The sequence below is a fragment of the Salvia hispanica genome, chromosome 5, assembly GCF_023119035.1.
Source record: "Salvia hispanica cultivar TCC Black 2014 chromosome 5, UniMelb_Shisp_WGS_1.0, whole genome shotgun sequence".
Classification (NCBI taxonomy): Eukaryota; Viridiplantae; Streptophyta; class Magnoliopsida; order Lamiales; family Lamiaceae; genus Salvia; species Salvia hispanica.
In genome coordinates this window covers 12,537,038-12,550,713 of record NC_062969.1, presented here as the reverse complement: position 1 = coordinate 12,550,713, position 13,676 = coordinate 12,537,038, and the positions used below count along the sequence as shown (strand labels likewise).

At 37.7% G+C, this 13,676-nt stretch overlaps 1 protein-coding gene across 1 annotated transcript; it reads right to left on the bottom strand.

Annotated features, from left to right (window-relative positions):
* Positions 1-5,087: 5,087 nt before the first annotated feature.
* LOC125187470 lies at positions 5,088-7,067 on the bottom strand. The gene is made up of 2 exons (XM_048084068.1): positions 6,724-7,067; positions 5,088-5,801 (listed from the first exon to the last, which is right to left on the bottom strand). Exons 1-2 carry the CDS (start codon positions 6,970-6,972, stop codon positions 5,259-5,261), a joined length of 792 nt encoding a protein of 263 aa, XP_047940025.1. The 5' UTR covers positions 6,973-7,067; the 3' UTR covers positions 5,088-5,258.
* Between the last annotated feature and the right edge of the window lie 6,609 nt (positions 7,068-13,676).

The window sequence follows — 13,676 nt, the reverse complement described above, 5'->3', positions numbered from 1 at the left end:
GCGGACTTGTTGCGTAGCTCGTTTTGAACATTATCAAGTTTTCTGAACTTGTGGAAATCCGATATATATTTTTGTATTAGGTGATAATATCATTATCTTAAACCATACAATGGATGAAAAGTAACGTATAATGCAAATTTTGAAATTTATATGTATTATATGAATAACATAATGTATAATACATTAGCTACTTTTTAACTTCTCTAATGGCTATAAATGAACTAATAATATGAAGTGTGAATAATAATGTATAAAATGTAATGAATGTGACTACCAATGTATGGAACATGATAGTGATCGAATGCGCTAAATTACATACCTTAACCAATCATGGGATGAATATTGCACTTTACACTACTAATTGGGTACAGAAAGTTATTTGCTTCGTTACAAATAATGTACAACTTTAATAATATTAATGTACAACGACACAATAATAATGTACTATATGTGAAGAATAATGTAACTGATCTCAGTATCAGGTAGAGATGTGATATTGCGTAAAAAATAAAGTTCTTGTAGCTAATAATGCACTAATAACATAATAATAATGCATTTTTATTAATGCATATAATGTACCAAAATGTACGACTAATGAGAATAAGTTAATGGATAACAAACGAAGACTAATCCGAAGAATAATAAAAATAAGATGGGAAGGAGCTTCGTGATATTCAAAAAATCATCAACATTTCCCTTTGCCCTTGCGCAGCGCATTCTCCTTCTCCATCTCTTTAAGTATTGGACAATTTCTAGAGTCGTGACGGCTCCATCTCATCGCAAGCCTTACACCATCTCAAAGGCCTAGCGGCCTCCTTTATAGCCTTTTCTCTCTTGGAAATCATAACAAAAACATATCAGGAAAGTATACATTACATAACATATATCGTACATTACTGATCAGCTAAACTACATTATATTTATGGGTTAAAACTAAACTCTAGGAGGGACGACAACTAAATCATATAGGAATGGCTGAAACTCGTGGACTTTGACGACGGTTGTGTTACTTACTCCATGCTACACCCTAGCCCCAACGATTTCTAAACCCTTAGGGAAAGGATTTAAGTTGCGCTAAAACATCAAACACATTCAATCTTTCTGTATAAAATAACAGCAAAAAATGCTCTAAAACATATACATTATACATTACAGTACATACACCGTCCATTACTGATACATAAATTACATTACACATAGATATTTGTACATTATGTTTGTCAGTTAACACTACTCCCTAGCAGATATGATATCTAAACCCTAGATTAATGACTGAAACTCGTGGACTACGGCCAACATTGTGTTACTTAATTCATACTACACCCTAGCCCCAAGGATTGCTAAACCCTAGGGGATAAATTAAACTAGCACCATACAATCAAACACTGCCAATCTTAAACTGCTCATGAAATTGTATAACTCAACCAAACAAAAGAGTAAGATCAAGGATTACTACTGCAATCGGTTTTTAAGATTACAAAACAGTTTAATACTCAAGACAGGAACAAATTACATTACCTTCTTCCATTGTTGCAGAACAAGAACAAAATTCACGACGGGTCCAACTCTTTTGATTTGTGTAATTCATGACGGCTCCAAATTAACGACGCATTCACGACGCCAATCTTTATAAAACCGGATTTTTAACGAAGAACTAACGTTGAAAGAAGAAAGAGAAAAAAAATGAAAGAACGATGAAAGAGAAGAAAAAAAATTCTGGGAGAAGAAAAAAACCGATGCAATATTTTGTGAGGAGAAAATTATGGACTTTCCATAACCACCAATATTGTCATTCCCTTAAAAGCCCTTTTCCATTTTTTTAATTAATAAAAAATGCATGATCAGGCCTTAATTTCGGCCATTAGATGATAAAAATGAATGGTTAGGATTAAAAAGGAAAAAGCATAAAATATAGGAAAAGTATATGAATACACCTATATATATATATATATATATATATATATATATAAATCCCTATAGAGTCCCATTATCCATAAATCCACTCTTAAAGACCGAACCACCGAACCCTACCAAATTAGGACTTTTAGATCTAGTTTTTTATGGATAAGATACAGAAATTTATAAATTATTTTCGCCTTGATCACGAGCCTATTTTAATTCATTTGAAGGTAAATAAGTCATACTAACATGTTACGAAGATTTAACTTCGTTCCAGAATATATTATTTCATTCTAGTAGGTTTTTACTTCATTCCAGTAGGTTTTTACTTCATTCCAGTACGTAAATGTGGTTTCGCCGTCGCGTGCCGTTCTTTCTCTCTACAATATCTATCACCAACACCATGGCGCTAATATGGTTTAATAAACACATGGAATAATGTAATAAATTATTGGAATGAAGTATGTGTAGAAGCATTTGAAGTACGAGAATGAAGTAATAAACCTAAATAATGAAGTAAAATGGGCTTGTAATGAAGCTGAAAATTTTTTCACAGCAGCACATCTCATCAAAAAATCTAGATCTAATGGCCCAGATTTGGTCTCTAGTTCGGTCTTTAAAATTGGTTCGACATTGATCACAACTCTATATATATATATATATATATATATATAGGTTTGTGTTAAAATGACAACCCCTCTTAAAATGACAACGTGACAACGCTTATACGGCAATATTATAAACGTTACACAAAGCAATATCCAACACGCTAGAGGCAGCAATTTATAGATTCATTGTCTAACGTGTTGGATATCATTGTTCAAAAAAATTGCCGTTTAAAGGCCGACATATTGCTTGCCGAGTCTTTTTTGGGGGGTTTTTTTTTTTTTTTTGCCACGTGTCAGCTTATTATTCGTCCACGTGTACAAATGATTGGCTAGGAATGGTGGTATGGTGTTATTTTAAGGGGTGGTGGCACCCTAACATGCCCCTATATATATATATATATATATATATATATTTATTTAGGATATAGGGTTGTGTTAAAATGACAACACCACTTAAAGTAACATCATACCACCATTCCTAATCAATCATTTGTACCCATGGACAAATAATCAGCTTGTCAAGTGGCAATCATAAAAATAGCTCAAGGGTAAATTTTCTCGGGCTGCAATATCCAATACGTTGGACATCAATCTATAGATGCAATCTAGTGTATTGGATATTGCAATTTAGTGTTTATATTATTGCAGTTTAGCGTGGTGTCACAATGTCATTTCAAGAGATGTTGTCGTTTTAACGCCCCCTTTAGAATATAAATTTAAATATTTAACGAATAGACAATCGAAGTCAACATCAAGTCTGGGCAAAAAAAGTAAGACTATATGTGCCATTTTAAAATTGATGCAAAGTTTATATTTTAATTAAATTATTAAATCTATTCCGATTTTTTTCATCAATTTATTCTTAGAATTCAGTGTGAATATTCTTATTTAATTAGTAAGTAGTTGTACTTGATAAAGACTTAGACGTGGCCACAGTTCGGAACCGGCAGTTCCGGTTCGGCATTAGGTGGAACCGTAACCGGCCCGGATACCGGTTGTCCGGTTCCGGTTTAACCGCCAGTTACCGCCGGTTCCGGTTCCGGTTTTTCACCGGTTCCGGTTCGGTTCCGGTTCGATTTTTTTTTTTATTTTTTTTTATTTTATATTTATAACTTTTAAATTCTATAGTAAAATCCGAAGATAATTGATAACGATAAATGATAACGATAAAGAATTGCAATTTTATTGATTTGAAACTTTGAATATAAATTTCTACAATACAATTACAAGTTACAACTTACAACTTACAAGTTACAAAATATAACAATACAACTATACACTTGAATTTAAAATTTAAATACAAAATTACAATTTACAAAAAACATATTAAAAGTAAAGTTGAAACAATTAGTAAAAAAAAAGAAATAAAAGGAAAAGGACTTGAGCTCAACTTAAATTTAAAATTACTTGTAAGCGAACAGCCTCAGCATGGGAAACCTCTTCCAAAATTTCTCGACGAGTAGGTCGTCGTGATTTTTTCGGACGGGTAGATTGATCTTCGGCAATTCCTTTGCCCCGTCGATCACGGTCACCACCACCACGAGAAGAAGACATATTTTTTTTATAGTAATGTAGTTGAACAAGTTGTAACAAATATAAAGAGCAAATTATGAAAATTGATGAACAACTTAGGTAAACAAGTAGAGAGCAAATTGAGAGAATGAGGTAGAGAATAGAGAATTGGAGATTGAGAGAGAAATCCTTGTTAACACAAGAATGGGGTGAGTAGAAGTGATGAAGAAGGGGTATTTACAGATAAAAATGGGGGGAAATCTGATATTAAAAAAAAAAAAAAATTTGAAATTCAAAATTTGAAAACGGTCAAAAACCGCCGGTTTGTGTCAAAAAACCGCCGGTTTCTGACCGAAAACCGGCGGTTTCCGACACCTTTTCAGGCCCTACGCTGCAACCCTAAACCCTACGCCTGAACCCTACCCCTGAACCGTCGGGAACCGGCAGTTTTGTGTCATAAACTGCCGGTTTTCCGACACAAAACCGGCGGTTAACCGTACTTTTCCCGACCTACACCTGCAACCCTACGAACCTATCAGCGAACGGCTACATATTCCGATTAACCGGCGGTTAACCGTCGGTTCCGGTTGCTTATTTTTGGAACCGTAACCGAACCGTGATAACCGTGTAACCGGATTTCGAACCGGAACCGGCGTCCGGTTCCGGTTCCGGTTCCAAACCGGCGGTTAACCGGCGGTCCGGTTTGGTTTGGCCACCTCTAGATAAAGTACTAGCTACTCCCTCCATTCCAATTAAGTTAAGTCGTATTCATTTTGGGTTGTCCCAAAAAAGTTGAGTCGTTTCCCTTTTTGACGAAAAAACAAAACATCCAATCACTCTTACTTTATTTCATCATCTACTTTACTCTCACTTTATTTCTCCTACTTTTTTCTCTTTCCTATTTTATTTTACTTTCATTTAATCTATTCAACACAATTTCTTAATCTTCGTGCTCAAAAATTTTGTACCAACATAGTTGGGACGGAGAGAGTACTATACTATCAGTCCCAAATTTTTTCAAATACAAAATCATGGTTCATTCATTCATTAATCATGTCAATCTAAGAATTGTGAAACTGCCATTTCTTATTCAAGATCTTTAAACTTGACTAATCTACATGAAACATAACAACTCATTCTATGTCATCAACCCTTTGTCACCATTAAAAACCACATCAACCAAATCTTGCAAACTCTCTCACCAAATCAAAGAGATGAAACAACACAACACAACAGAAATCAAGCAGCTGGCTGAACAGCAGCAGACTCCAAGTCCTCACCAGTACCATTCACAGATTGAGTATACAAATCCCTCGTAAAATTGGTTGTCGTGTCAAGAAAATAGAGTATACACGACATGACACAGCAGCACACAAACATGGGAATGTGGCCGAAAACCCAGACGAAGAGAGGGAAGGAGAGGTAGAATGCCCTTAGGCCAAGCGACCAGAAGAGGCCGCCCCGGTTGAGGTTGGTGGCAACGTACTCAATGGTGTCCTTGCGGTCCCTGTAGGTGGGGACAGTCACGAGGAAGCTGGTGTGCGCGTAGTACCTTATGGAGAGCACGTTGCAGAGGAAGGCCGCGAGGAAGCAGATGAGGACCGCGAAGAATTTGACAGAGGAGACGGTAGTGATGTTCAAGCCTTCGCAGGAGCTGGATTGGTTGCTGACATAGACGCTTATTAGGGAGCTGAGAGTGATGGCGATTGTGGCTAAGAGTGTTGATGCCATTATGTTGTTGCGTATGGTTTGGATCGCCAATACACCGTTTTTTATTGGATCCTACATCACATTCAATGATTCAAACAACACTCTTGGTTTAAGATGAAGACCAAATAGAGTAGAACAGAGAATACAAAGACTAATAATTAAGGTTCCCTACTTCTGTTTGTAAGGCTAATTATTTCTGAACTTTCACTAAGTTTTAATTTTGCCACATATACTAAATAGTATTAGATGTGTCATGTATCTAACGCTTGACAACAAAACAAAATGCACCACAGAATGTTTTCACGAGGGAAATGAGGATACTGTATGAAATGTTGCTAATAGGATAATCACTACACATTCCATAATAGATTCATCCAAAAAAATGATGACACTTTACACCAAACTTTATGTTACTTTTGGAATTAGCTTTTTCTTTGAACTCATAATAAATCATACTAGACCCGGTAACTATTCCTCGTGTTGATTTGTATGTATCAGCTGGCTCAAGAATTTGAAGATTGTTCCATACCCCATGACTATTCTCTATACTAAATTTTAGGTAACTCGAAAGGTGGTACAGTACAGTTGGCCCAGTGCTTTGAGAATGTCCCATATCCAAAGGCAAAAATCGAAATCCTGAACATTTGGTAATGATGACCAAATTCCTTGGATTTGTAGTAGGCGCATTCTGTGTGTTGAAAAAGAATGGGAACATATATTTTTACCATTATACCTAAAGTAAATTACCCAAAAGTCCAACTTATAATAAAATAAAATAATAATAATAATATGATACTAATAATTTCGGTTTTCCCAAAGTGAAACTCTAAAAAGTCATAGTAGCAACTTTTTTCCCACCATTTCTTATCCATCAATTTGTGTTCACGATTTCAAAGATTTCATCGACATGGATGAATGAGCGCGGGTAAATAGAAACAAATGAGCAAAGGTAAAAGTGAAATTGGTTGAGGAAGAAATGAAGAAGGCGACTTACAGACATCATACAAGAAACCCAGATGCGGCGGCTCTCGGCATTGAGACCAATCACAGTTCTTCTCGGGTTGCGTTTGATTGTAATCATCAGCCACAGATGGTAGGCCAGCAGCACTCCAATTCCAAGAGGCACCATAACTATTGCTATCTGTGTATCCTCAAACAATCTTATTTTCCTCACCAATTTCAACACTAATCCCAAATTCGCCACATCGTCTTCTTCCCCTATCATTTTGATTTCATCAAACATCCTTGTAAGTTGTATCAGAGAGAGAGAAAGAGAAAGGGGAGAAATTCGTGCGATTCTGGGGCAAAGGGGACACGGAAATGGGACAAAGATATATGAGTATGAAATTACTTGTCCTATTCAATCATTCTTTATTTATTTACTTGTATGCTGATGAGGTCTATGGGCCATTTGGGGGATGTCACTTTGATACACCACACAGCCATGAAAGGAATCTATAACTGTAAAAAATATACATTCTCAATATTTTTATTCACTACCACAAATTAAATCTATTTAATCTACCATTTCATAAATTGTGGTATCATTGTCATTCAGGCCTAAGCGTCATCAAAACTCGAACTATAATTTAAAAATAACTTAGGAAAAAATTATGATCTTAAATCATTACAATACAAATGTTGCATGTAGTCGTGAAATGGGGAAAGTTCAGCAAGTTGAATCAGTGAAATATAGTATACTAATACTTCTTAATAAACACGTTGATTTATTTGAAAATGATGCTGCGGTTGTCAATTGTGTTTTTATACTCACAACTCGGCCCTTCATATGACCCAAGCATTTTCGTGTCTATTGTATTATTGTGCTTTTGTTAATACGAATCAGAGATAGCTACTGTCACCATAAAGAATTAAAGATACTTTTCTTATATGAATCTGAATTCGGATTTTTATAGTATAGTGTAATATTATAATATTTTCTCTCATTCCCTCTCGCTCTTTATACTATTGTTATTAATCAATATTAATATTATTATTTTGATGCTATAAATTAATAATTAATTTATTTTTTAATATCATTCAAATATACGTAATTATAATTATAGTTATAATTATATTTAATCATTATAATAATATTATTGATATAATACTAAAAACTAATAGTAATTAATAAATAATTATAATATAATTATATAAATTATATAAATTATGAATCATATAATGTTATATTATTATTATTATTATTATTATTATTATTATTATTATTATTTTATATTAAATTAATAACTAATAAATATAGTCTTAAAAGAATTTTAAAATTGTGAATTGTATTCATAATGATATAAAGAGTGAATATTTTTAGTTAGGTGTTTCAATCCTAAAATGAGGATAAAATCATTTAATAAAAAATATTCAATTGTTTAATTACGTTAAATAATTAATTTAATTAGGTGTTTTGTTCTTGATTTATATTATGAATGCAACTACATGTATGTATAAAACACTAAAAAGAAAGAAAGAAAAAAGAGGGAAAAAAAATATGGTGATTAATTATGTTAAATAATTAGTTTAATTAGGTGTTTTGTTCTTGATTTATATTATGAATGCAACTATATGTATGTATAAAACGCTAAAAAGAAAGAAAAAAAAGAGGAAACATAAACTAAGGAGAAAAAAGAAAGAAGAAAGGAAGATAAAATACTAAAAAGAAAGAAGAAAATGAAGAAAAAAGAAAGAAGAAGAAACTAAAGAAGAAAAAAAGAAATAAGAAAGGAAGAAAAAAAATCAAATGTTGGTACTACTATTTAATTGAAATTTCCAAAAAATATCCTACATAACAAAAGAATCACATATTTGTTATACCCATGGTTTTTTTGTCACGGGTTCCAAAAATGACTCTGTTCCATAGTAATGGAGGCGTTTCTTTTCGCCACGAAGATTAAGAAAAATTGTGTCAGGTGAGTTAAGTAAAAGGAGAATAAAGTGGAAAATGAAAAAAGGTAGAGAGATGAAGAGAAAAAAAAAGTACTTCCTTCATTTCATAGTAATTGAGACATTTCTTTTCGGCACGGAGATTAAGAAAAATTGTGTTAGGTGAGTTAAGTAAAGAGAGAATAAAGTGGAAAATGAAAAAGGTGGAGAAATGAAGAGAGAGAAAAGTAAGAAAGAGTAAAGTAGGTGCGGAAAAATGTGTTGACTTTTACTAAAAAAGGAAATGACTCTAATACTATGGAACGTACTAAAACGGCAAAATGACTCTATTACTATGGAACGGAGAGAGTATAAAATAAACATTAGGTACCATTTATGTGCAAAAGTGAAAAGATTTTATCCAAATTAATTTATAGTTATGATTAATCAAATCTAATTGAAGATTATTTACTACTCACTCAGTTCATTATGATATATTGATATGCACTAAAAACATATAGTCAAATACAAAAATATCAATAATTAACCACAATAAGCATTTTTATATATTCTCTTGCTCAAGTTTATAAAATGATTTCAATATTCGAATTCTATCTTAATATGAAGTGTAAAGTAACACTACACTAACTTAACGATATTAAATATGTATTTTTACTTTGAGCACATCCTAAAAATAAACAAAGAAATCCAATAGTTACAACATTTTTTCCTTTGTCAAGCTTAATAAACAATCGAAAGAGAGAGAACATTTGGGCTTATAAACTAATTAGTTGTTGGGCCATAATTTTGCGCTTTATTAAAAGATTGGGCTGTGTTTCTGGGCAAAATAAAAATTACAGGGTACATTTTCGTCCATACACCCTTAAACGCATGCTTTAATGTAAAATTGCTACCAGGAGAGAAAAATAATAATTAAAATACTATATAGCGCATAATATAGTATATTACTACATTATTAGTGAGAAAAACTTATCATAAATAAAAATTGATTAACTTTTGTGATCAAACCAACACAGAAATATATGACTATTGATATCAGTTGTATACTACTAGAGTACTTCAACATTGCAGCTCCCATATTAATGCACCCAAACTTTCACGATTATGTGATAGTACATCCTTCTCTCTTTCTACATTTATAGAAATTTGTAAGATCTCACCCTCATTTTTTTTTCATCTTGTAAGAGAAATCCTCATCGTCGAGATTGTATCTAAAATTTCACGATTATGAGATCCTCATCTATTAGAGCATCTCCAATAGCGGCTAGCCGATTCGCGGCGCTAGCGAACTATTGCAACCGGCCAACGCACTTTCGGCGAGAAATTAGGCGAGCGCACGCCGATTTCCAGGCGCTAGCCGATGCGCTCGCCGATGCAGCCTGGCGATCGGCTAGCGATCGGCCAGCGCAATTTTTTATTATTATTTTTTTAATTTTTGAAACACTATATATTCGCGATTTTCACGTCATTTTCATTTGCACCACTTGTTTTAACGAGTTTTCTCTCTATCTAAATTTCTGTACAAGAGCAACATCGAGAGATGGACAACAACAACCAGTTTAATCCTGCGACGAGCGGGTCTCAGACTCCCACGGTACCCGTGGGGTCTGGATGGGGGCAGATGGGCGGGCAGTACAACACGTACCCTTGGCAACAGTTGATGGGATTGATGGCGGGCGGGCAGGCAATGTCGGGCGGGGGGCAGGCCAGTGGCGGGCAGGGAATGCCAGGGTGGGGAGGTACGCCGCAGATGCTGCAACAGATGATGAGGATGATGCCGGTATGGCAGGGGGGGTGCAGCCCGGTATGCAGGGGTCGTCGGGGGGGACACGGTCTATCGTCTCACTTTTGACTTATTGACGGCTTCGTCTCACACATCGACCCCGGTGGAGACGCAGTTCACTAGGGATGACCGTTTCTCTTTACAGGAGTTGGGGATCGATGTCGAGGAGGCGGACACTCCCGTTCCAACGGGGGGAGCAGAGCGGGGTCGGGCTGCGCCGAAGAAGAAGAAGAAGAAGAATAAGGGGAAGAGCAAGGTGGTCGGGGAGTCGTCGCAACCGGCTGTTGACGACACCAACACACGGAGGAAGTGGACGGACGATGAGAACGTCGCCCTGTCCAAGGCGTGGTTGTCGGTTTGACGATCCTCCGGGTTGCGAACAACCGCAGGATCGTCAATATGTGGGCTAAGATTAGAGCAGCCTGCAAGAGGAACTGCCCGCATAGAAAGGACTTTACCGGAGAGAAGTGCCGAAAGGCGTGGGAACGCATCGTGGCCGCGGTTGGCCGATTTTCGGGCTTGTAAGCCAACGCTCCTCCGGATGCAGACTAGTGGCCAGACCGAGGAGGACTGCCGGAGGATAGCGGAGAGTTTGTTCCCCAAGCCGGGGTTTATAAGGAGTTCACCTACTGGAACTGCTTATCTCGGCGCCGAAGGACTTCGAGAAGTTCCGGGCGGGGGTCGCAGCTGGGTGGCCGAAGAAGCAGAAGCTGAACTATTCTCCGGCGATTACAACGGCAGCAGCGGCGGTTCCCACGACCTCCCCCCGGATGCCGAGGAGTTTCGTCCCTCCATCGTTTGCTCGCCGCACTCTCCCGGTTGGCCAAAAGCAGGCGCAACGGGCAGCGAGGGGATCCTCCCCCCCTATCGCCCCAGAGGTCCAGGGCCGGCAACCCCCACCCGCGCTCACCTTCTTCTCGCGTCAAAAACGCGGAGCAGATGTACACGGTCTTCCAAGATTGGAAGGCCGCAACTGACCCCAAGGAGAAGAGGTTTCTTCACTCGATGCTCGAGAGCATGCGAGTCGATTTGGATGCCGCGATGGCACAGTTGGGGGGCTAAGACGCGGGCTCAGACGTGGAGGTCCCGGGTGGCAGCGGCGACGACGACGAGGAGTAGAGAGAGACGGGGCTCGTGTGTGGAAGCCCTTTTTTTGTATTGATTATGTAATTTTTTTTTCTTTAATGTGATTTTTTTTAATCAATGTACCTTTTTTTTTATTTAAAGGAAATTAATAAATTTTCCCGTATATGTCTTGTAAATTTTAATTCCGTAATTTGTCACAAATTTAATTCCGTAAATTGAATTATTTTTATTGCGGCTAGCCTATTTGCTTAAAATGATGATGTGGCAGGTGGAATTTTAGTGCTGATGACGTGGCAGGGAGAGAGAGTGGCTAGCCTGTGGCACCTGAAGCTCCTGATTTCTTTTTGTTTAGACTGCGTGCACAGTAAGGAATAACAAGACTCCTAGGTCCAGTGAATCCACTAGATCACAAGGCCTAGGAACTCACGGATCGTTGGAAGATCTCGGTCGTCGGACACACAGAATACCACTTCAAAAACCCTCAACCACGTATACTAAAATTTAGCACATGGAAGTAGGGATCGATCCCACAGAGACGGATGCGAAATGAACATGCTCAAGGATTCGGAAACTATTTTTGGGTTGGCTGCTGCCACGCATTTTTGGGTTGAGGAAACTAAACTAAATTTGGAATTTAAATCTGCTACTCTAACAGCTAGATCTAGGCAAAACGGAAATCATGCATGTAAACTGGAAACCGAGACAATCACTAGATCTAAGATACCATTCTAAATTACCTAGACCTGGGAAATAAACTGACGGTGGGGACCATGGATGAAAAAGCAGAGTACGAACGAAAAGCTGGAAAAACAACTAACTAAAGTACTAACTAACAGCGACATCATCTTCTTCAAAGCAAATTGCATAAAAACTCAGTAGAAACAGAGATGAAACGTAATCGGAAAACGAAGCAGACTGGATTTAAGCAATTTAGCGAATAACAATTAAAAACTAAACAGATCTACGGCTACTAGACGAAGTAAGATAGAAAGTATATAGAAAACTCAAAATCCATGCACAACTTGAATTCCCTGTTCAGATTTAACCTCGGTATGGAATGGTTTTGCTCGCTTCACTGTATTTGTGGAACTCCCAGCCTGGGTTTCACCAACTTCCCTGTTTCCTTCCTTGCTTACTAACTCAGGTTCTGGATCTAGGAAAAATGGGTCACTTGGTCGAGGCAGAGATCCCCCTAAATCTCCCTTCTGGAGGTCATCCTGAACAAGGACTCCTCTGGGTCTAGGGCTATCCCCTTGAAACACTTGACCTTCCTTCCCTTTACTAGCCTGTGTGGGTACCTCCTCTTCAATCTCCAGCGTCGGTCCTTCATAGCCCCGCCCGGATCTCAAGGTGATTTGACTAATGTTTGATCGGTCTGGTGGCTTGACCGTGGCAGGAAGTTTCCCTTCGTTTCCCCGCATCTCATTCAAAGAGACTGCGATCTGGGACAGTTGCTTCGCCATCATATCCATGGCGGCTTTATGTTCCGTCTGAGCGTCTTGCAATTTGTGCACCACGTCGTTGTTGGAATGCAAGTTGTTCTGCATGAACTGTTGTGAATTCACTAGGTCGTGGACCATGTCATCCAGACTCCTTTGTGGCCTGGAGTTGAATTGATTAAAATTTGATCCTTGACCTTGGTTCTGCCCTTGGTTCTGCCGATAGTTCTCTTGATTCCCTTGGTGGTTATTGTACTGGTTGCTAGACCCTTGATTCCCTTGGTGATTTGGTTGGGAATTCTGATAGTTCCCCCTGTTATTCCTCTGGTGAGGTGGCACATAAGAGCTCCCTAGATTATTCGATTCCTATTTCCCCAATTAGTATGGTCCTGATTCCTGTACCCCAGTTGCAATTGCCCCTCTTGACCTTTTCCTGACCAGTTGGACTGCCTCTCTGGAAGGTGTGCATAATTCGTGAGCTGAAGTGGGGTGGCTGACCTTGATCATTGTCAGTCCATCTACAATTGGGGTGAGTCCTCCATGGGGCATCCCTTTGTCTTCCTTGGTTCCAACTTCCATCCGGATTCCAGCTCCCCATCGAATTTGCTTGGGCTTGGTATTTCCCTTCACAGGGCTGACCGTAATAAGGCTGAAGTTGCCTTTCCTTTGGACCAGGGGGTTTCTCATTCTCCGCTGGAGCATGAGGGTTGTACTTCTCAATTGCATTCGGCAGTGCTTTCTCCAATT